The sequence below is a fragment of the Notechis scutatus genome, chromosome 1, assembly GCF_049901735.1.
Source record: "Notechis scutatus isolate UNSWTSFEM ecotype Mainland chromosome 1, rNotScu1.2, whole genome shotgun sequence".
Lineage (NCBI taxonomy): Eukaryota > Metazoa > Chordata > Lepidosauria > Squamata > Elapidae > Notechis > Notechis scutatus.
The window spans coordinates 85,081,599-85,106,738 of NC_142009.1; the positions used below are offsets into that span (position 1 = coordinate 85,081,599).

Here is a 25,140-nt window from a genome sequence, read left to right on the forward strand (position 1 = left end):
TGTGGAAAACACTTTATATGTACATCATCTGTGGGAACTGTATTAGGGAAACACAGTGCTAATATTTATTTAGATGTATCTATTCATTTTTATTTTAAAAAATGTATTCTACTATTGTACTTAATATGTTTTAATTAATTATTTTTTATTTACTTATTACATTTTGGAATACTCATCTCCCTCCATGAGGGATTCCGGGCGGTGTACAATAAAATGTTAAAACATAAAATTTAAAAAGGGGGGAAAGTTGATTAGAAACATTCTTAAAAATTAATTGAAAGATGAAGGAACATTCAGGGTGCTCTCCATTCCCATGGCTACGCATGCCTTTGGGCTCCCCAAGCAAGACACAAAGTGTGTAGATATTTATTTATCACTCATAAAACATTAAGATGCTGAAATCATGTTTTCTGGTTTTGTTTGAAACTCATATTTTCTGCTACACATTTTATGTTTATAGGATATGAAGAAATTTGAAACAGAGGTGAAAGCTCTTCGTACAGCTTTAGAGCAAGCTCAAGCCACTCTGACATCTCCAGAAATTGGTCGTTTGAGTCTGAAAGAACAACTTTCTCACCGACAGGTAGATTGATCATACCATTGAGATACTACTTGCAGAATCACAGTTGTGAACTATTAATTCCTGGGTTACTTTGAGACTAGGAACCTTCCTTCAATTTCTAGGATGAATGCTAATAATAAGAATCATCCTGATATTGAATGGTGGAGCTAACCCATCTGTTTGGCCACTTCCATTTGGGTGTTGGAAGAGCTAAGAGAAGCATTGGCTTTTGTGGTATTTGTTATATTCAGAAATGACTTTCTAGGTTTATCTTAGTTCACAGTGGTTTTGTAGAGTAGTGTACATATGTGTTTCAGAATACAGGCAATCATTTAGGGGATTGGGACAATTGGGACCAAGTTGTTGCTTACTTTGTTAAGTGAAATGGTAACTAAATGAAGCATTGTGATTTTACTTCAGCTTTTCTTTTGCTTTGCAATGTAGGTATTAGTTATTGTTTCATTACCGTTCTGTTACTTTGTGAGGCAGTCACTACATGAAGACTGCCTGTACTTCAATTTTTAGTCTCATGTTGAACTGAAACCACTAACCAAACAGATGCATTTATTAAAGCCTAACTTCCAACTGCTTTGAATCTTTGGGATTACCATGTTTCTTAGGTCTATTATCCCATTCATTATTGTATTAAAATATTCTACCGTAAAACTCATTTTGAGCATTTGAGATCTAGAATTAATAATTAAATTAACTTTTAGCTCATTTTTGAAAAACACACATAGTAGCATTGCTTATGTATGCTCAATGTTTCTAGCATTTGCTTTTGGAAATGGAATCATTGAAGCCAAAGGTTCACGCAGTCCAAGCTTGTCAGAGTGCTTTACGGATCCCTGAAGAAGTTCTCGCTACTCTACCAATATGTCATGCAGCTCTTAGGCTGCAGGAGGAAGCCAGTCATCTACAGCACACAGCTATTCAACAGTGCAATATAATGCAGGCAAGTGTATGTTAAAATAAGGCTCAAACTAATAGCTGCGGTACACTTTCCATTAGAAGAATTTACAGAAGAAAAGCTGTAGGTTTAGTGGTGAACGAAAGAGCTAAAATGTATGTGAAAAGTATGAATTCAAGTTGAATGAATTCAAGTATCATCCAAGTTGTTATGAGTGTGTTTGGAAGAAGGAATGTGTACGTTGTCACTAGTTGCATGTTAGACTCATGTGAATAATGATAATGGATGAACCAGACATAGATTTTTCATGAACATGTTGTATCATTATTGTGAAGGGTGAAAGGAGCTAAACTAAGGACCATAAGCAGAGGAAAAAAAATATCCAGTGATTTGAGTTGAAACTGAAGTGAGAAAATCTTGCAAGTGGCCTACTTCTGGTCACATTTATTCAATATAGTGACAATTCAATTTAGTGACCATTCAAAGCTTACATCAGCACTTTAAAAAGTGACTTATGACTGTTTTCACATGACCATTGCAACATCCCTGTGGGCATGTGATCAAAATCAAACACTTGACAACTGACATATGTTTATGGTGGTTGCAGTGTCCTGGGATCATGTGATCATGTGTAATCTTCTGACAAGCAAAGTCAGTGAGGAAATCCAGATTCACTTAACAACCATGTTACTAACTTAACAAGTGATTCACTTAACAACTGTGGCAAGAAAGTTGTAAAATGGGGCAAAGTCATTTAACTGTCTTGCTTAGCAAGGGGTAATACATATCTACTTAGAAATAAATAGCAATAGCACTTAGACTTATATACCTCCTCACAATGCTTTACAGCACTTTCTAAGCAATTTATAGTCAGCATGTTGCTCCCAACAATCTAGGTCCTCGTTTTACTGACCTCAGAAGGATGGAAGGCTGAGTCAACCTTGAGCCGATGCGGCTTGAACTGCCAAACTGCAGACAGCTGGCAATCAGCAGAAGTAGCCTGTAGTACTGTATTCTAACCACTGTGCCACCACAGCTAATCCTATTATAAGATTGCAACTTTGGCCTTCTCATTTTAGGTGATGATTGTAATGGTGGCGCTAAGTTAATGAAGTAGTTATCTTATTTTACAGGCTCAATTATCTATTCTTTCTCTCTAGGAAGCAGTAGTACAGTATGAGCAATATGAACAAGAGATGAAACATCTGCAGCAAATGATAGAAAAAGCCCATCACGAGATTCAAGAGAGGCCCATATCAACAAGTAACATCCAAGAATTGGAAGCGCAGATTTCATGCCATGAGGTATTACAACTGTGATCCAAGGCTGACTTTTGTTTTTTAAATGCTGAAAATTACTTTGCTTTGCTTTCCTATCTTATCATTTTGTCTTTTTTTCACAATAGGAAGTTGAAAATTGCTAACAGCTCTTAATAGGGCTACTATGGCCCCATTCATCTGAGACCATTTTTGATGATCAACTGTTTTCTAGACTTGTTATTTTAGATCATGAGAGTTATATTCTCCTCACTTTTAATTGTCTTTGGGGATATTAGATATGCTTTTAGAGAAACAATTTTATGACAGAGCAATATGTGCCATAATGGATTTATTGGTCTCCATTTTTGGTGCACCATCTTCTATATTTTAATATTGTCAGTTGTGTCTCCCTATACCACTATTATTAATATAGCAATATTTTCTGATAAAGATATTGGAGGCTGCTATATTAAATGCAATGAAATACCATCGGAGTGGTTGCTAAAGCAAAGTAATATCCCTAAAATATGAACATTTGGTTTTGAGCTGTTTTAAGATTTTTTTCTACTTTGTTCTAACTGGAAATATTTTAAAATGAAACAGGTTATGCCTACAGCTTTTTTTGAAGAGCAAAAATATGAAGGCATTAACAAATGTATTTTCATCTTGAGAATTTGATACATTGCGAATATTTCTATGGAGGCTAAAGCGATCACTCTCAAAATTGCTATGAATCAATCTCAATACACATAATCAATTTCTCCCCTGAGCTTTCTTTATTTGGATGCATTATATGTGAAAAACCTCTTTATATAGTCAGAAGCTAAGAAAAAAGATTATTTGACACATACAAGTTACCTGTATAAATGTTGGTGTATCCATATTTGCTTTTACATTAAGCACCAGTTATATGTAAATAATTTCTTTCACTTATTTACTTACAGATCTTCTTTGTACTCAAGACAATTGGAGTTCTGTACATGAAGGAGTATATTAGGATAATCCAGGAAAATAAGATGATACTTATATCTCTACTTATACTTGCTTATACTATACTTAGGTTATTCAGGCCATGGTTCTCAATAAGATATATCAAATACTATATCAAAAAAATTAAAATTTAACAGGATTAATATGCAGCAATCATCATACAAAATCCTTGTACTCATGAAAACATTAAACTTCCAACTTCATCCCAAAGCATCAGCTCAAAACATGATAAATGTGTGGATAAATGTATTATGTTTCACTATTAATTTATAAAATATATTTTGGTAATTCAGTGGCAAATTCATCTGTGAGCAGCCCCTACCACATTTTCCTCTGTTGACTTTTCTGTATCAGGCAGTTGCCATAAAATTTGCATCATCTTTAACCATGATCTTTTTTTACTTTTCCAAAAAAAGAAGTTGAAACTATTTGGGCTAAACAGTTTAAAGGGTATTCAGTCTATTAGGGGCATACCTGCCTTTTGCTGGATTGTTCTCTGTACTCCATATGCCAGATTATATTACAGGTAGTCCTGGATTTGCAACAGTTAATTTAGTGACTGTTCAAAGTTACAACGGCACTGGGGAAAAAATGACTTATGACCATATGTCACACTTACGACTGGTTATATGATCAAAATTCAGATGCTTGGCAACTGACTCATATTTATGACAGCTACAGTGTCTGAGGGTCGTGTGATCACCTTTTGTGACTTTGTGACAAGCAAAGTCAGTGGGGAACCTTGATTCACTCAACAAGCATGTTACTAGCTAAACAACTGCAGTAATTCACTTAACAACAGTGGCAAGTGGAGTCACAAAATGGAGCAAAACTCACTTAATACATGTCTTACTTAGCAACAGAAATTTTGGGCCCAGCTGTGGTTGTAAGTCGAGGACCACCTGTATACAAATTTGGGGAACTATCACCCAAATTGATCTGAAAGGCTCAGAGACAAAGATTTATAGAATGATAAAATAATTTTACCACAGATATTAAAAAATCTTTCAATATGAAGGAAAACAGTGGTTGGAATCTGTAGGACTCAAGCAGAAAGATGGAGAGAGAGAAAGAAGGAGAGAGGAAAGCCAAGGTTCAAATCTTGCATTTCTTTTCTCCTACTTATGTATCATAATGGGTTGAGATCCATTCATTTGGAGGCAGAAATAGTGCTTCATGCCTATACAATAGTCTCATCTCAGGTGTTTTGCTTCTAACCTTGCCTCACAAAAGCTTTTCACACTAAACTTGTTACAGTTGACTGAAATGCAATTGTTCATGGCATTTTATTCTTCTCTATCTAGTTCATCTTTTGGGCAATTATAGGAACTATAAATGCAACATAAAGGAGCTTATTATATAACAGTTGGGAGCATAGCTGACAAAAGCACATGTAAAGAAATTAAAATATCCATGTCTAGTTAATTTGGTTTCTGTGTATGTGTGTATACAACTTTTCTAATCTTTGATAAGAGTCAGCAGCTATTTTTGCTTTCACTTTCTGTACAGCATTCTGAAGCTAATACTGTATTCTAACTCATTATATATACTTATTAGAAGCCTAACCCAAAGTACTTGAGTTAAAGGGTTAAACAGCCACTAGTAGCTTTGTTTTGCAATCCTTATTTGCTGTGCCAGCCAGGTTGAGTCAACATTAAGCTGATCTAATCCTAAATGTGTATTTGCTGCAGAAAGAGAGGCTTTGATATATGGATTTTAGTTTTAAATAAGCTTGTTTGGTTTTTTAAAAAAATTCTAAATAAAACCATGAGGTAATCCCAGTTACTTCTGTACTTAAGCAATTACAAAAAAAATAGGCCTTTTTTCTAACCACATTTATTTTTGCTATATTTGTACAGCCAGCATATTAGAACAGCGAGAGGAAAGTGACAGTGTTTGTTAGCCTCGTGTTTTATTGCCTGCTCTGTTGACTATTGATTGTATAAAGAGAAACAGCCGTTTTTTTTAAAAAAATACTTCCAGTTATTGCATGACCTCATTTTCCTGGCATGTAGTATCTGGAGACGTTCAGCTGGTTTTGGTGCCTTTCAGGAAGGCTACGGCATAAATTATTCCTCCTGTCCCTCCCCTGTTTTGAGCAGAATCCTGTGTGGAAAATGCTTTGTCTTTGTCATGGGCTTAATCTCTTTGTCTGTGATAAGTGAGCAGCTCATTTGCATAGCTGTCTCTGTTCAAGGGTTAAGTGTGCTTGTGATGCAGCCTGACTTGTAATTTTTTTCCACAATCAACATCCTGTGGGTTCAGCTACTGCTATGGCTAATATGGAGCGTCTGAAACACAGAGCTGTGATTTCATTGGCTGATCTTAAAGAAGCAAGCCGGGCTTTTTTCTAACGGAAGCAGAATAGCTGCTAGCTTGTACTCCTTATGGCCTTTACTGATCCTGTGGTTTTCTCAGGAGCTGGCGGAGAAGATCAAAGGTTACCAAGAGCAAATTGCATCTCTCAATTCAAAGTGCAAGATGCTGACAATGAAAGCCAAGCATGCTACGATGCTGCTGACAGTGACAGAGGTGGAGGGCCTTTCAGAGAGAATGGAGGAGTTGGATTCAGAAGACATGCTCCCTGCACATAGTGCTCACCCGTCTGTAGTGATGGTAAGCGATGACCATGTAGTTCACATTTATCTGTCGGGATTGTTATTTTCAGTATCACTTCTCACGCTATTGTGAACAGCATTGCAATCATTTCAGTTGTTTTACTTGCTTTTAAGGAGATGCCTGAATATTGTAGAGTAATAGATAATAAAACTCAGTTTATGCAAAACAGTAAGGTGAACAAAAAAGTGAAGAGAAATCCATCAATTAACTTTGTCAGCTATCAGGTGAGAGGGGTGTAAGTCAGCCTTTTAAGATATGCATACTATATATGAGCACTAAAAACAGTAAATTGTTCACTCTAAATACTAGGTTACATCTAATAACTAATTTTAAAATATCATAGCATAAGCAGAACTGAAGAAGAATTTAAACTAAAATGTTATCTTATGTATAAATTATTTAAACATCTGCAGCAGTGGTAAATTGTTACAGAAGTTTATACCAAAATATTTTAATTAAAACTTTTTAATTAAAATGTTCCAGTGTTAACTATTAACAGTAAACAGAAGAGCATATTTAAAATCAAAACATTTTATTATGATCATAGATCAGAAAATTTAAACTTAAAATATAAATTACAGAACAAAATTAAAAGTGTTTGCTGGGATCTTCATTACTACCGGGCAATAAGTGGCAATTCTCCTAGCTATGTCTTGGTTGATGTCTAATGATATGGTAATAGTTTAATATTCAACTCATCTGTTTTTGCCTGGGAATCACTGGAGAAGGTGCTTTTGGGAATTTGGGAATCTCAATAAAAGATTTTGGGAATCTCAATAAGAACTCCAATAAAGGAGGACTTAACTGTTTCAATTTCTCCATTTTTGTTTGGTTCCTAGGCTCTATCATATAAGATGCCTTAAATGGGTGCTGGAGAAGTTTGATTGAATATAGGTAGAGAGGGAAAAATAAAATGATGTTAGATGACTGAAACTCCTCTTGAATGTGTTGAATGGAGCTAAATGATTGTTTTCAGTCTTTTTATATTTTTTATATTTATTTTAAATTTTGTATATTTATTTTTACCTGTTGATCAGCTTCTTTTTTATAGTATTCCTAAGTAGTAGTGATAGGGGTCTGTGTTTAAAATTTTTGTGCAGAAAGAAAAGCAACAGTAGAGGAAATAATGACATAAATTGGTTAGAACTACTTCAGTGGTATCCATATAAAAGGATGCATGCAAAAATATATGACTGATTTTCATTATGTTGCTGAATTTCCAAGGATACAAAAAGGAGCTTAAGGATCCCATATAATCCCAGTATTGCAGGTTCAAGTGGAGGAAAGCTGCATTGTTTTTGGCTATATGTTCTAGTTTTTCTCTGTAATTTTTCCCACATAGTTTCCTTCTTGGTAGAATTAATACCTGTGTTTTATCATTATTGTGGCTGTATTAATTTTCAAATAGAACTGTTATGTAAATTCCTCAGAAATTCATCCTTCATCAGCTTTACTAACATACTTTTAGTGAATACATAATGATCATCAGGAGAAAGGAAAAGAAAAAGAAAAAGAAAAATTTGATTGTATGAAAGAGATTTTGACAGGCACAGCTAATGATACAGAGGTGAAGAATGTTTTGCCTGCCTACCTAGGTTCAAAGATCAAGAAGCATGAAGAGTAGAATTAATCTCCTTCTTTATAGTTGGTCTGTATGCAGGTTTGAGAAGGGACCATAGTCTCTTATAAACTATGTTCTGATGAAACTACATTTTTGAAGAGATGAAATGGTATCTGAATGATCTTCCTGTCCTTTGGGATGCATTTCCCATGGCAGATGACTGCTGGTCGCTGTCACACACTTCTGTCACCAGTTACTGAGGAATCTGGGGAAGAGGGAAGCAACAGTGAGATCTCTTCTCCTCCTGCCTGTCGCTCTCCTTCACCTGTGGCTAATGCTGATGCTTCTGTTAATCAGGTATCTCCCTCAGCATCCATTCGTCTGTGCTGTCTGCAAACATCTGTGGTCCTCGTACAGTGTACAATGTCTCATTTTTTTCAGTAACGCTGAGTGTGGATCATTTACAAATATAGAACCTTTATTTTATCATAAAGAAATCACCATTCATTCTCACTTTCAAAATTAGTTTAGCATATCAACATTATAAAAGACTCTGAAAACACAACTTTATGCTAACATGTTAGAACTATTTCATTATCTCTTTGTTTTGATTCTGTCATTAGATTTTGTTGCAGAAAGAGATACGATGTTTCTCATTGTTTTGTTTATGCGGGAATAATTTTTTTCATATGATTTCAGCTGTTTTCTTTGCATCACTTTTATTTCAATAGAAAAGTTCATTTAGTATATATCTGCATATGTCTGTACATATAGTGGCAGGCCTTCTATCCATCAAAAGTATTTTGGAATCATTTCGTATCATTCTTTTTACAATGAAAAGAAGTATAAAATGGAGTAAAATAGTGAAAGTTGTTGATTCTGATGTCTCCTTGCATGTATTGTATACTTGAGATCTTCCTACAGATTTTCAGTAATATTCAACTTGTGGAACTGTGAAGGACAATTCAAAACTTTACCTTTCCTTTAGCTATTTCACAAGTTTGTTTTAGAACATTACTTTGCAGAAATATGCAGCCTTTTTCTCAGCCTTCATTTTTTTAATTAGGTTATTTGCTTGAAGGCTAGGAAAATCTAGATGTCTAAAACTAAGCTTTCATTGCAAAGGACATGCTGAAAAATTCAATGATATACTGTCCATTGGTCTGCGGCACAGAGTGTCTCATACAACAGTGACCTTCATGAGAACTGTCAGAAGCAAATGTCATAATAAAAGGCATCATTTCAAATATGCAAAATAAAACCTTGATAAACCTGAAATGTTTTGGAATGAAGTGTTTTTGAATGATGAAACAACAACTGAACTCTAGAATCATAACCATCAAGTTATCATACTTAACTTTATCATAATTTGAATGTAGCCAGTAGCACAGAAAAAAATATGTGTGTGGAAGGAAGAATGGATGCCTTCATAATCTTAGAAGTAAATATCCTAGAGTCAGTGAAAAAACTGGATCTGATTAGCTGTTGTATCAAGACGATTCAGCTTAGTTTAGTTTTTTAGTTTAGTTACTTTATTGTCATTGCACCTCGTACAACGAAATTAAATGCCATCTTCAGTATACATTATAACTATAAAAATAAAACACAAACGCACATCCTTCACATTCTATACAATTGAATTTAAAACTCCTGATATTGCATTAATAGAATACTGCACTATACAGTAGATTTCAATATAGTTACTGCTCTGCGAAAGAAGCTGTTTTTCAGCCCATTTGTCCTTGTTTTTATTATCCTGTACCGTCTGCCAGATAGTAATAATTCAAAAAAAGGGTGTCCAAGATGAGATGGATTTTTAAGAATGTTTTGAACTTTCTTAAGGCAGCGGGAGTTATAAAGCTCTTCCAAAGAGGGGAGAGGACAACCCATATCCTCTGGGCAATGATGTTAATCCTCTGGAATGCTGTCCTATCTGCCACTGTGCAATTGGCAAACCATACACAGGTGCAATAAGTTAAAATACTCTCTATGGTGCAGAGGTAGAAGGTCACCAGCAGTTTTTCATTCAGTTATTGTTTCCTGAGAAGTGTCAGGTAGTATAATCTCTGCTGGGCCCTTTTGACCAGTGCTGCAATGTGAGCACCCCAGGTTAGGTCCTCTTTTATGGCAACACCCAGAAACTTAAAACTGATCACTTGCTCCACTCGGTCTCCACTGATAAGCAAGGGCTGGATGTCTGATCTGTTCCTTCTATAGTCCACTATAAGCTCCTTGGTCTTTTTAGTGTTAAGGACTAAATTATTGTCTCCACACTATGAAAGCAACCGGTCTACCTCATCTCGATAGGCAGACTTATCCCCCCCGGAGATGAGTCCCACCACTGTTGTGTCATCTGCAAATTTAATAATAGTATTACTGGCATGAATGGGAATCCAGTCATGTACATAAAGAGTATAGAGAAAGGGACTCAACACGCAACCCTGTGGCGTACCAGTGTTAAAAAGAGATATGATTACCTAATCTGACCCTCGGAAAGTGGCCAGACAGGAAATCCAGATTGAAAAGAAAGCCCAAGATCTATAAGTTTAGACACTAGTCTATATGGAAGAATTGTGTTAAATGCAGAGCTAAAATCTACAAAAAGCATCCTCACATAGCCCTTCCTTACCTCCCGTTGTTCCAAATGAGTCAGAGCAGTGTTTCAAAGCTTACATCTAAAACTTACATCTAAATTCAAAGCTTACATCTAAAACAACCATGAAGTACTTAAAGGGAAAAAAGTTAAAATAGTTGTCAATGATATTTTAAGATATATCAGAAACTTAGTTAGGAAATAAATCTTATTTGCAGTGCAACTAATGAAAAACTAATGAAAAAAGTGGGTATCATAAATATACATGTAACATCTGAAACCAAATATTTATGTTATCTTTGTCATTGGCTTTATGTATATTAAAATAGCATGTGAGTGTTTAAAGTAAATTCTTGTCTGGCTAATGAGGTTTCCTGGAACACTGGGATTCAGTGCTATATATTTATCACTCATGTTAAATTGGCAAATTTATAATTCTTCAGTTCTGTGCTTGCTTAAATTGGTCATAGCCCTCTTCAAAGTTGTTCCAAAGTATGGTGGTGGTGTTTTTTTTTGCATAAAAAGCACATGCTAAAATGATGGGAAGAAAATAAAATGTTTTTATAAACCATCATAAATGGGAATTATAAAACATTACTACTAAATTAGAATTTATTTAAAATTTCAAAAAGAAGCTGAACTTTCAGCACTTTTGAAAATACAATATTTTACCTTATGCTCATAGGACATTGCTTATTATCAAGCCTTATCTGCTGAACAGTTGCAGACAGAAGCATCCCAAATTCAGCCTAGTGCTCCGATTGCTCAGGAATCCTATGAACCAAGATTAGAAGCCATTTCCAGTACTAAACTGGACGATTTGCAACGTTCTTGGGAGACCCTGAAAAATGTGGTAAGTCTTTTGGTGGAGGAATGGAGGAAATATTATCATTAATATGAATGGGGATTCGTGCTTATGTCAGAGTAAATACTTACAAAGACACACTGTCTAGATTGAAAATTAGCTTGCATTGGAACTGTGAGGAAACTTGCATATGAATAACCTCTTCAACTTTAAGTTCCAGAAGTCACAAAACACTTTTAAACAGTCAAAGTGGGCCTGATCTGTTCAACTCTACAGAAATAGGACCCTATTTCTTATGTATCCTAAATAGCACTACCCATAAATCAAGTATAAACATGCCTCCATAAAATATGAAAAGGGATAAAGGAGGGCAAGGCTGCCAAAATGGGAGAGAGCTGACCATGTTTTTGGACGTGGAATGCTGACTTTTGAAAAACAAAAATTATAAGTTAATAAACAGTTTGGTATAACTGATTGGCTGGAATATTCAAGAGGAGCAATTGACAATGTAAATGCTGTTTCAGGTCATATTTGGAGCTTTAGCAATAGCAATAGTATTTAAATCTATATACTGCTTCACAGTGCTTTACAACCCTCTCTAAGCGGTTTACAGAGTCAACATATTGCCGCCAACAATCTGGGTCCTCATTTTACCAATCTCAGAAGGATGGAAGGATGGGTCAATCTTGAGCTGGTGAGAATTGAACTGCGGGCAGTTGGTAGAATTAGGCTGCAATACATCATTCCTCCATGGGTCTCTTTAGCTTCAGTTCCAGATGTGGCTCCTGGATTATTAATGAATATTATGATTATACTATACAAACAGAAGACCAATTGCTCTGATTCCCAGTCTTTTCTTTTTCTCAAACTTAAATCTTACTGTGAACCCTAAAGTCCATCAAGTTTATTAAGTGAGAATACTAGGAGGTCTGTTTGCTTTTTCCGTATTGGCTAGCCATACATAAAGATCTTCATTAGGGGGTCTTTCTTTGAAATAACAGTTATAGCAAAATATTAAGTTATAACAAACTGATTTTTTAAAGAGATTCCCCAGGTATCCTTTGCTATATTTTTATGAAGTGTTTTATATTGTGTTCATTTCATGTTGTTATATTTAAGGTTTTTTTTTCTTTTTCATCAACTGCTTTGGAAATATATATCAGATGTGGTTAAACAGTATTTGAAATTAGTAAATAATTCAGGTACTTGTCGGATTCGAAAAAAGTGACTTCATGCCAACATGTGGATGTCTAGAAAGAAAAGCAGCTGCATGCCCACTTTAAATTACCAATATCATGAATCTATATAGCATGAGGAGGAGTAATGGCAAAAGAAATTATATGAAATACGAAAACGTTAGATTTTGTATCATTAAATTTATCCACTATATTCTAGTTGATAGATTACTAGGAAACTACAACTATATAAGAAAAATGCAAAGCAATTTCTGTTAAGTTCAGCAAAAACTCCTGTTTATATAGGCCAGGGGTGACAAACTCAAGGCCCATGGGCTGGATCTGGCCCACAGGGTGCTTAGATCTAACCCATGGGCCCACCCTGGAAACAGCAAAGGACCGGCCTGTGGTGCCTCTGCCAGTGAAAATAGAATAGAATACTTTTATTGGCTAAGTGTGATTGGGAGGGTGAGCTCCGTTTTCGCTGGCAGAGGGTTGCAGGAAACCATCACAGCTGAAAACAGAGCCTCAATGAGTGACGTGGAACTGACCACACCCTCCCAGGCCCCCGAGGTCAAACACAACCTTGATGCAGCCCTCAATGAAATCGAGTTTGACACTCCTGATATAGGTTAAATGCAATTTAATTATAGTTTTAGATTGGGAGCTGTTTTGCAACAATTTGGCAATATAAATTTCATGTAATAATGTTTATGAAAAAAAACTCTGCAGTAGTATGTTATTTAAAATCCTAAGGTAAAATCACTAAGCAGTGAATTGTATGTGCATTAAAAAAAACCTATACACATTTAATATATCTGTATGCTTCCTTTTCCTTTTAATGACATTTGTTAAAATGTACTTTCATTAAAATATTGTTAGTTCACTGCATTTTCTCATTATTTAATACAAAAATGTTAATCTCAAATTACAAATAATTTTTCCTTTTAGATTAGTGAAAAACAGCGCACACTATATGAAGCCCTTGAACGTCAACAGAAATATCAAGATTCTCTTCAGTCTATATCAACAAAAATGGAAGCCGTTGAGGTGAAATTAAATGACACTCTAGACAATAATAACAGTCCAGAAAGCCAGATGGCTGGCCACCAGGTAAAATAAATAAATAAATAAGCACATTACAAAGTTGTTTCTGGTTCAATTTCAGGTCCCTTGTCTTCAAATCCAACTGTATGGCAAGGTTATCTCACACATTCTTCAGTTTCTTTTAGAAAGTGATGAAAGGGTTTTTTTTTTTTAGAAAAACAAGTATTTTAAAAGGAAAAGGGTATTACTTTAAAGGTATTACGTATTTGCTAAGTGCTCATTCATTATGTTTGTTTTTACAGTAGTAAAGTGCAGGTAGAGAAATGAATTGAAGTTTTGTTCACATTCCAGATAGGCTGGGGAGGCCCATATAATCTTCAAACAAGTCTGTTTGAATGAATCATCAAGTAAAGCAATTAACCTCTCTGTGCACTCCCCCAGCCTTCTACTTCATCACCATCCATCTTTATCCTTTCTAGTCCCTCAAAGGAGCCTGGAAAGAGGGAGTGTCTTTTCCCTTTGTTATGAAAGGAAGGGTTCTTGTTTTTTTCCACCATTCCATTGGCTTACTAGAGAGAGCTCTGACTGGGTGCTACAGAGAATGGACCTTAAAGTAGAGGATACAGGAGCAATTGAGGAGAAATTTGGACTGGTCATTTATTTATGTGGAGGTGCCACAAGTCTGAATCTTAACTCATTGATTTTAAATAAATCAACATATTGTGGCATAAGTATCAATTCCTAATAGAGTGTTTTTGTCTGATTTTATGACTGTAGTTCTGATGCGCCTAGATGCTTAAGTAAGGTGACCAACCGTCCTCCTTTAGGGCGAACAGTCCTCCTTTTGTAAGTTCTGTCCTCTCTCGAAAAGTGTCCTCCTACCTGTCCTCCTTTTTGATATTTGAAGACTAATCTGTAAATCTCCGTATTTGATCGATGCCCATCTGATCCGTTGTGTGTGATGTGACGGATTTGTATTTTACATGATGATTCGTCAAGGCTCGGTACAGTGCGGCAAGATGCGATTATGAGATGCATGCGCTCCACACAGGAGAATTGTTTTGAGAGAGAGTGCCGCGCGCAAGTGGCTTTGTTTTTTTTCATCAATTTATTTGTGTCCTCCTTTTCATTGTAAAAAAGTTGGTCACCTTATGCTTAAGTGAATATTTAAAGAAAGCAATTAAATCTTGTATTTGTCTGTGGTACTATACACAGAATCCAATAGCATGTGCTACTCAGTTTATAATACAGGTAGTCTTCGATTTACGACCACTATGGAGTCCAAACTTTATGTTGCGAAGTGAGACATTTGTTAATTGTGCCCCATTTTTTGACCTTTTTTGCCACAGTTGTTAAGTGAATCACTGCAGTTGTTAAATTAGTAACATGGTTGGTAAGAGCATCTTGTTTCCCCATTGACTTTGCTTGTCAGAAGGCCACAAAAGGGGATCATCTGATTCTGGGATACGACAACCATCATAAAAATGAACCAGTTCCTGAGCATCTGAATTTTGATCATATCGCCATCGGTATACTGTAATGGTTGTAGGTGTGAGAACTGGTCATAAGTCACTTTTTCAGCGTCGTAACTTTGAACGGTCGCCAAATGAACTGTTGTAAGTTGAGGACTACCTGCTCTCATCGGAACTCAGCAGTTCAAACATATTAATAGATTTAAGACATGTTTCCCGAAATAATGTGACTGAGTTTGTCCTGTTTAACTTCTGTCTTTAATAGGCTTTGATGGATGAAATTCTGATGCTCCAAGAGGAAATAAGTGAGCTACAAATCTCATTGGCGGAGGAATTGGTGTCTGAACCTTTAGAGGCAGATGGTGCTGAGCAGTTGGCTCTGCAATCCACGCTGACCGTGTTAGCAGAGAGAATGGCCACTATTAAGATGAAAGCATCAGGGAAACAGCAGCTTCTTGAGGTACCAGGATGCTGAAATAATGTTTTAATTAACACAGTTCAGTAATATAAATTACATTTTTCAAAGGGGACTGCAGACATGTTGATGGATTAAGCTGACACTTTCCAACTATATAATCCAACAACACCATGGCTGGATGGTTTTCATTGTACTAAGTCCTGACTCCTTCATGCTTCAGTTGCACGGTTTGCTGCACATGAGAAACTCCCCTTCTGCAATATTGCTGCAGAAGCAACAGTGGTTCTCTTTGTTTTTCCTGCAGGGCAGGGTCAACATCTCACACAGTGCAGCAATTACTAAATCCTGCATAGACTTAACTTAAGGTTATGTGTTAAGAATAAATCTCACGACCAGCAAAAGAATTAATATTCTTCTCTCCTGGGAATTGTGGACTGGGATAAATTGATCTCACAAACTGTTATCTTCTCCCTGTCCATCATGCTAACTCCTCTTTGGTGACCTTCTGTTGCCCAGGAATGTGCACATCTTCAGAAATCTGAAACTACTTTAATCCAATCCATGCTAGCCATTTTCTCCCTTTCCTTCTTTCACGCTAACATTTCCCCTCTGCCAGCTGTTTAGCCCATTTCAACTTCCTTCGCATTCTCCTCAAAGAACTCAATATGTGAAAAAAGAAATTCTTTTTTCTATCTTGACTATTTTTGCACCTTTCACCTAGGACAGGTGTTGTCATGGTGGCATCACTTGACATATTGGGACTTTTCCCCCCTTCTTTAAACCGGGCGCGGGTGTGGCCAGTGCGTGACGCATCCCTCCCGTGGGCCGGGAGTTTGACGCATATGGCCCACAGGCCGGGAGATCACCTAATAAGATGGCAGACATTTGAAAACAAATACATTAAAAATAATATTGTGCAATTCACAGGAGAAACTCAATGAACAACTAGAAGAACAGCGTCAAGAGCAAGCCCTGCAAAGGTATCGCTCTGAGGCAGATGAACTTGATCACTGGCTTCTGAACACACAAGCATCTCTAAACACTACATTGGTGACTGATGAGGAGCCTATGGATATGGATTCTCAGTTGGTTGATTGCCAGGTAAAAAAAAATGCTTTATATTTAAATATTATTTCTGCTGTAGCTAACAGAGATTTCCTATGCGCTATTAAATTAACATTACCCACAACAGAAATGCTGTTTTTATTGATTATGTGCCATCAAATTAGTGTCAACTCTAATCAACGTAGGGCCAGTTTTAATTGTGTCAAAATAAAATAAAATGACAGGGCATTATTTCTGGTAACAAGTTAGATGGGTGAGGATAAAAAATATAATACAATAAATACTAGTTATAATGCAAGTCATTTTTAAATGTTTCAATAGTGAAAATGTTATGCTTTAAACCTTAAGAGTTATAAATAATTAATGAAGAGAAAAATATTTTTTAAAAATTGAAGAAATTTAAACTCCGATTAGTTGAAATTGTAGTTTGTTGAAACAAGTCAAGATCAGCCCATGATTTATGGTCATGGTTTGTTTAATAATCCACAGATCCATAAAATAAACTGAACATAATAATAAGCTCCACATAGTTTTAAAAGGGAAGACAAAGACAATCTAAATGCTTGTCTTTGGAGAAGAGATTAGCAGGAAGCATAAAATTCAAGACTTTGTTTAAGCAAAGGCAAGGATTATTATAAAATCTGAAACACGTCAGTATATTCTTGTGATCTGATTTACATGAGAAATGAGAGATAATCTATGAAGATCCTAATAAAGTTGTCTTTATAAAAGCAGGCAAGTATTTAGTTGGAGGATATTCTAGAAAAAGAATTGGCTTACCTATTTCATTTTACCTGTTTCTTTTTTGTAATGGGAGAGAGTAATGTCAAATGTATCATGATATCTTTGCATGCAGTGAGAATGACTTGTTGTATAATGACACAACTACATAATTTGCATCATATTAATTTCATTGTAGTTTCTACCAGACATCTGTTTCATTACATAATTGCCTTTGAGTACAGTTTTAGACAAACTGCTAGCCTGCCTCAAATTTATGTTAACATCAAAACTCTATAAAAATATAAGGTGATTCAAATAGCAAATAATTTAATCCAGAAATCATTAAGCTCATCAGTGTCAGAATATTTAAACTGCATATAAATAAATTATCTGTATTTCAAAATAAATATACCAGAGATTAAGTAGTACTAAATGAAAGAAGATTATGCAGAGGATCTTAGGCCATTTCTGCACCAATCAGAAATATCCACTGCGAGAAGAAGCTTATCAATTCAAGACAGCAATGAGGGAAGGAAGGGTGAGAAGTGCAGAAGTACACAAAGCAGAAAAATAAGACACAAGCTGTCCTAACTAAATGAGATCGGCCTGTTACAATAATCTAGGGATGTCATTGTCTGCCAGATTGCTGCACTAAAGAAATGGAACATAAATAAGCATATAAGCAACGGTGACATCCAACATACATTTGTCTTTCTATTCAAACAAAATTGATTTCTTTGAAGATTTTTTTTTACAAGTGAAAAATAAATGCAAAATATCTTAAGCATTTTTCCAAGAACACTGGGGAGAAAATACTCAGCAACAATATGAATTTTTGTTTGCTTTTCTTTGTTGAAGAAATGATGAGGTAGGTTTTTGATGGATGCTTCGGAATGTATGAATTTGCTTCGTTGTTTTTGCTGCTTCAGAATATGCTTGTAGAAATTGAGCAGAAGGTGGTGACTTTGTCTGAGCTGTCTGTACACAATGAAAACCTCCTCATGGAAGGAAAAGCTCAAACCAAGGATGAGGCTGAGCAACTGGCACTGAAACTCAGAACACTAAAGGGAAGTCTTCTGGAACTACAGAGAATCCTTCATGACAAGCAGATCAACATCCAGGTAAGGAGGCTTTAAATGTATTTTTTGGATTTATATATAGCAATTGGGAAATAGTACAATGTTTACTGTTAAGAATCTATACTCTGGGATAACATTTCCTCTCTTTCTGTCTCTTTTTTGTAATATTTGACATAATTAAATAAACTGCCTGAGCTGATTTACTAGCTCAGTTTTATTCCCCACTTTCTACTTTTGTCTCTCTGTGTGTTTGTGCATGCATGTAGACACACCTTTGATTCAGTCTTAACTCTTGGCAGCTGGCTTTGACCAGTCCTTAAGTTTTCTTGGCAAGATTCTCAGAAGTGGTTCACCTTCACCTTCTTTCTAGGACTAAAAAAGAGTGGCTGGCCCAAAGTGATCCAGTTGGAACTGGGACTAACATCTATAGTCTCCTGTTTCTAGTCTGGTGCTTTAACTAGTATACTAAACGGTCTCTCCACCTATTCTGCTGAGTATTTTTTGTTTCTGGACAAATTTTCAAATACTGTAGCCTTGACATAAAAATCAGCATTAATCAAGTCATACATCAAATAGAGTTACTAATTCCTGGTTAATTGGTTAAAACCAGAGAGAAAGAAGCAAGTAGTGTTTTGTTCTAATACAGCATTTTTTGTTTACATAGGGAGCTAGATGAGGAAAGACCTGCTTTCATTAGTAGGGGCGTTTAAGGGTGTACATTTTAATTCTGGAGTATTTATTTGATATAACAATTCCATATGGATGTTGTCTGTGATCATTATGGATACAATATATGCAAGGACTTGCCAATGCACATTAAGGCTTCTCATTTCTAAACATAGTTTTTGAATTAGGATATCATCTGCCAGATTGGTTGGTTTGCTTATGGGCAGCATATAATTTTAAGAAATACATTTTTCTATATAGAAAAGTTAGTATGCTGAATGTGCAGTTCATTCATACAAAATACCATCTCAAACCTTTTTCAAATATTTAGAATATCTACCTTGTCATTTTTTTCCCAACAAGATGGTTTGTTCCAAATATCTGTGATCTTTTGTTGGTGCATGTGTCCTATTATTTATTTGATTCTTAGTTAAATGATAAAACATATGACATTTTTGCTGAGATACTTATTTTTGATCAGTAGTAGAGAAATGTAAGTAAAACTTACTTTCGATCAGTATACCAAATCACATTGCCAAATAAAACAAAACATTAAAATTAGGAATGTCATTCTTTTTTCATTCCAATTCTGATATAAATTAGTGAATTAAAGTCCTATGTAATTTCTTATATTAAACTTGAATAATAACAAGGTGTGACATGTGGAAATAATTTAAGAAGCTGTTTTGAATAATTTGATACAAATCTGACTCTGAATAGCATAAAATAGGCTTCACTGTAAGCAAGGTATGGTAAACAAACTTCCTACATTCCCAGATGAATTCTTCATATTTATAAAGAGAGCTGTGTCTTGTAAAGATGATATTCTCTACATCAAGACAACTTTTTGTGTCATGTCTTCCTCTTTTATATCCATTTTTGCTTTGTCTTCTGTGTAAATTTTCTTTAGAAACCCAGATTCCCATTTTAGAAGCCTTAAATCTATATATAAATCATTATGCTAAGAAGCCAAAAATTTACACTTCAAATAGCAAACCTACTTCTACTTGTATTTCCTACTCATATTCCACACACACACCCTCTTTTTCTTTATTACAGCAGGGAGCTGTACAGGAAAAGGAAGAATGTAAATCAGATCTGGTCACGTCTCAAGATCCCAGTGTCCAGGAGTGGCTGGCCCAGGCACAAACAACCCGTTCACAACAACAACTAAGCATCATACAAAGACAGAAAGTGAGCATGTTCCACATAATAAATGCAAATTGTATATGTGTTTAGGATTTTTTATTGTGTTCATTTCAGCACGGATATATGTAGATGATTGAGGAATGATCTTAAACTTGCTTCAGTCATTAATCAAAAAGGAGGCTCTGTGTAATTGAAGTACATTTCATTAACAATATTCTCAATAGGGTATAGCTTTTCTAGCCCTCTTCCTATTTTCATATAGAGAACATGGATATCTGCACTCAGTCTCCAGCCCAAACTGGAACCATTTTGTAATTTATAAATTGTCATAAAAGTAGGGGATGGTGTATGCTGTTTTCAATTGTAAATATCTACAATAAATATATGGATGGACCAAATAAACCATACAATACTGAAGTGCAGCCTACAGTATATAGAGACTGCATAATAATAGAAGTTTATTATTAGCTCCATTAATGTGCAATAAGATCTTACTGTACAATAACAATTTTTGCTATTATAGATTGACACAGCTCTCTTCCTACAATCCTTCCACAGTGGTTATTGTTCTGATGCATCCTGTAACCGCTTCTATTTTCTAAAGCAGCATTCTAACATCTGCTCTAAGCATGTTGTTGTTATTTCTGTTGGAAGTAATAGAATAGTAATAGAATACAAACAGATATAGCCCAAGACATTTTTATAATACGTATATATGGGTAGGGATGAAATAATATTTCGGAAATTATGACAGCTTCTGCTTACCAAATCTTGTTACAAATATGCTTCTTTTTCTTTACCATGACAAATAGCATATAATTACATGCTTAATTATATGTCTACTGCCTGATAATGTAAAGTTTCTGAGAATGGATAGCACAGAAGGCACTATCATTTGTCTCATTGTGTTGGAAAGGCTGTAGGAGAGAGGACATTCCAAAATTAGAAGAATTTATCAAATAATTCTGTTAGTGGCATTCTGAAAAAACGTACATTCAGTGGCTATAGAAAAAAACATACATACATTGATTTCAGCTCATTTTTTTCTTTGTATGTAAATATTTCCAAACTATTATAAATCTAATATTCGTTGATAGAAATATGTATTTAAGGCAGTTGCTTTTGTTTATTTTTTATTTTTTAGGAACTAGAGAAAGAACTAGCAGAGCAAAAGAGCCTTCTTCGTTCAGTGGCAAGTCGTGGAGAAGAAATTTTAACTCAATCATTTTCAGATATGCCTTATTCTAGGTGAATATTTATGCTTATATACTTAATCTTTCCTTGATCATGTCTATATATTCCCTTGTAGGGAGACTGTATGAAAAAAATAGTTTATATTTAAAATAACAGATTCAATTTAAGTTTGTCATCTGCAGTTTAGGTAAGTATTTGAGGTATTTTTCTCATAACTAACCTTTTTATGAGAATGAGATCATATACATAAGATTGAATTAATCTTCTGATAGTAGGAAGTATCAGAAACCATCAGATTCTCCCATAGTGAGGATCTCTTCAGACGAGCCTTCTCTGAATTGATGCTCCCCAATATGAACATACACTGGGGATTCATTAAATTATAGTAACATATCTGATGGATAAAATTTCAGGAAAACTGTTTTGTATATAAATCACATACTGTGGGCTTCACTTATTATGAAGGACTCAAAATTAGCGTTTCTCAGCATAGTTTAGGATAAATTTATTACATCTAAAATATTAGCCTTAGCAACTCATTAATATTTACTGTATTTAATTTACAAGTCCTCTTGAATTGTTAGATTAATTTAAAATGAATTTAGCTCATTTATATTATCAATATGAAAAATGATTTTAAACAGTGATATGACAATATTATTATAGTCATACAGTGAGCCAGATTTTTAGACTGAATTTGGCAGTTTTGTCTACCTATCGAGTTCTTCCCAAGAACTTGAGATAGACAGGTGTTGTTTTTTATTATTTTTATGGTGATGATGGTGGTAATGGTAGTGGTTGCCCAGTCAACCAGATGTTTATACTATATTTGGCATTTTTATCCAAGCCCTTCTTAAGCACTTGGGATAGGCAGATATTGATGTTTGATAGTGTTAAAAGTCTTATTATGGTTCATCAATAGTTAGCCAGGTATTTAGCTTGGATTTGGCATTTTTATCTACTTATTGAGTCCTTCCTAAGAATTTGGGATAGGCAGATGTTATTATTTGATCCTGTTAAAGGTAACGTTGCCAGGTGAAAGCTGTTCCAAGTAAAGCTACCTTTTGCAATTGTCTAAGGGTGATTTTGTCAATGCCAATTATGTAACTTCAGTGGACTCCAAATCCAAATCTCATTTTAATGGCACAATTATTTATTTATTTTATTTTATTTATTTTTATTTGTCAATTGCTTACAAGATAATAGGTATAAGTAAAAACATAGTTATGAATACATGGATACATATAAGAAAATATATATATATATAAGAAACAATAGGACAGGGACGGTAGGCACGTTGGTGTGCTTATGCACGCCCCCTACAGACCTCTTAGGAAAGGGGTGAGGTCAATAGTAGACAGTCTAAGATGAAAGTTTTTGGGGTTTGGGGAAAAAAACCACAGAGTCAGGTAGAGTATTCCAGACATTGACCATTCTGTTGCTGAAGTTGTATTTCCTGCAATGAAGTTTGGTGCAATTAACCTTGAGTTTGTATCTATTGTTTGTTAAAATCTATTTATTGTTAAGGATCCACCCTAATCTACATGATCTGAGAAGTCATTAGAACTCTGGTATCTTATCATATGAAATGCTAACTGAAAAATCACAATAATTCCACTCTCATGATTTGTATTTATATTTTATATGATAGCAAGAAGCCAGATAAACTAACAGAGGAACTGAGTTTAGAAGGAGAAAAGCCCTCAAACGAAGATCAGATGAAAATGAAATGGGAAAGCCTTAATCAAGAATTTTGCATTAAGCACAGGCTTCTGCAGAATGTTCTGGAACAAGAACAAGAGCAGTCAGTAAGTAACCTTTCAGAATTATTTTTGTTGTTCTTCATATGAACAATGTTAAAGGTGTAGCTTAGCAATGTTTCTTATGTAGATGGAACAGGACCTAATCTATCAAACATCTAAATAGGGACTACAGATAATCCTCAATTTATGACCACAACTGAGCCCAAAATTTTTATTGCTAAGTGAGACATTTGTTAAGTGAATTTGCCCCATTTTAGAACCTTTCTTGCCACAGTTGTTAAGTGAATCACAGTTGTTAGGTTGGTGACCTGGTTGTTAAGTGAATCTGGCTTCCCCATTGACTTCGCTTGTCAAAAGGGACACTGCAACCATCATAAATAGGATTTAGTCACCAAGTGTCTGAATTTTGATGCCATGACCATGGGGATGCTGCAATGGTCATAAGTATGAAAAATGGTTATAACTTACTTTTTTAGTGCCTGTGTAACTTTGAACAGTCACTAAATGAACTGTTGTAACTACCTGTACTGCAGCTCACTTTATATGGTGAAGACTCTCAGAAGTTGTTGCTGGTGCAGAATGCATTAGGCAGACTAGCAAGAGCAACCTACTATTCTAGAACTATTCCTATCTTACAGTTTCTGCAATAGATGCATCATTTCAAGATGCAGGTTATTACCCACAATCATATATGATGTTGCATTTGGTTATTTTAGTGACTGCTTTACCAAGCATGATTATACCCATGTAGTCCAAACACTGAAAAAAAGACCTGCTGAAATTTCCACTCCCTTGTGTGACAATGAAGGGTTGTGAACCAGAAGGCTGGAGTCAAGCTTTTGACATTCAGTTTTCCTAGAGTTTTATTTAATAAGGTTTATTGTAAAGGTATGAAGACATCCCAGCAACTGGTGTTTTTTTTTAACCAATTTATCTCTCCACTTTTAAAGACAGAAACTTTTTTCATTTTTTATCTCTGTGAATGGCAAAGTGCTGATAGGTGGAGCAGAGCACACGAATCTCTCTTTGGTTCTGAATGTAGCATTGCAGGAAGCCAACTCAGTAATAGCCTCCACATTATGTGAGAGGAACTTTCACAACGTATCAAGACTGGGAGGCTCTTAATTATCTTCTAGGACAGAGGGCCCCAACCTTTGGAACACCAGGGACCAATACATGGAGAAAGGTTTTTCCAGGGACCGAAAGGGGCATGGTTTCGCATGCGATCCGTGGACCGCCCAGTGCCGGTCCACAGATCGGAGGTTGGGAACCTCTGTCCAAGAATATTAGAAATGGCAAAATAATTCATGTTCCATAATAAGTGCTGAGCTTGTACAAGAGCTGCCAACTTGTACAAGCTGCATGAACCTGTTGTGGCCCACCAGCTGCCAGCAGAACTGGCGGCAGACTTGGACAGTGAGGAGTTGGGCAAGTCCTGGAGTCTGGAGAAGGCTCTGATGGATGCTCTGCGTCAGAAGCAGAGATAGGACCTGGGCCGTTGGACATTTCCCAGCTGCCTTTGGAGTTGGAAATAAGCGGGGAAGAAGAACACCTGGAGACTGTTCCACATGCACCTATGTGCAGAGCTGTCAGGAGAGGAAAACAACTAAGGAACAGGGGCCAACTTGGAAAGAAAGGCACAGGTGGATGCTGAATGGCTCGTCCCTGGGGAATAAATAGAAGCAAAAGGGGAGTGGTGGTTGCAGGAGACAATTGGTTCGCTTATTAATATGAGGATTTACTTATCGTGGTTGGAGACTCCTTGCCAGGAATTAATTTACAGCTGGCAATTATCCAAGGACTGATAAGGTCTGTTCTTGTACTTAACCCTTGGAAGGATTATTGCTGGGACTTTTCTATGTGTGAATGTCATGAATTCACAGTAACTAAATAAAGAGGGGTATTTTGGGACAAGGAGTCTGTTTCTTAGTTCTGCTAAGCCCAGGTCAGAACAGAGCAATACAAGGATGATAGAGAGGGGGACTTCTCAATATGATAGGCAAAGTGAGTGAAGTTGATTGGGGCGCAAAGCAAATTGTAATGTTTGAACTGTTGATTAATAGTGTTATTCTTGTAGTTTGCTACCTAGT

At 35.6% G+C, this 25,140-nt stretch overlaps 1 protein-coding gene across 7 annotated transcripts in view; it reads left to right on the plus strand.

The window, feature by feature from the left end:
• SYNE1 (spectrin repeat containing nuclear envelope protein 1) overlaps window positions 1-25,140 on the plus strand; it is a 292,109-nt gene that overhangs the window by 174,925 nt on the left and 92,044 nt on the right. For 4 of the 7 annotated variants that reach the window (XM_087969930.1, XM_087969959.1, XM_087969939.1 and 1 more), the window contains exons 87-99: window positions 461-583; window positions 1,335-1,521; window positions 2,637-2,776; window positions 6,140-6,337; window positions 8,118-8,258; window positions 11,180-11,347; window positions 13,426-13,587; window positions 15,259-15,453; window positions 16,339-16,512; window positions 18,129-18,320; window positions 20,004-20,138; window positions 21,238-21,341; window positions 22,939-23,095. In XM_087969930.1, the coding sequence (XP_087826056.1) occupies window positions 461-583; window positions 1,335-1,521; window positions 2,637-2,776; window positions 6,140-6,337; window positions 8,118-8,258; window positions 11,180-11,347; window positions 13,426-13,587; window positions 15,259-15,453; window positions 16,339-16,512; window positions 18,129-18,320; window positions 20,004-20,138; window positions 21,238-21,341; window positions 22,939-23,095 (2,076 nt within the window). The remainder of the gene's footprint in view (window positions 1-460; window positions 584-1,334; window positions 1,522-2,636; window positions 2,777-6,139; window positions 6,338-8,117; window positions 8,259-11,179; window positions 11,348-13,425; window positions 13,588-15,258; window positions 15,454-16,338; window positions 16,513-18,128; window positions 18,321-20,003; window positions 20,139-21,237; window positions 21,342-22,938; window positions 23,096-25,140) is intronic. The other 3 variants (XM_087969935.1, XM_087969945.1, XM_087969951.1) reach the window with 3 other exon arrangements.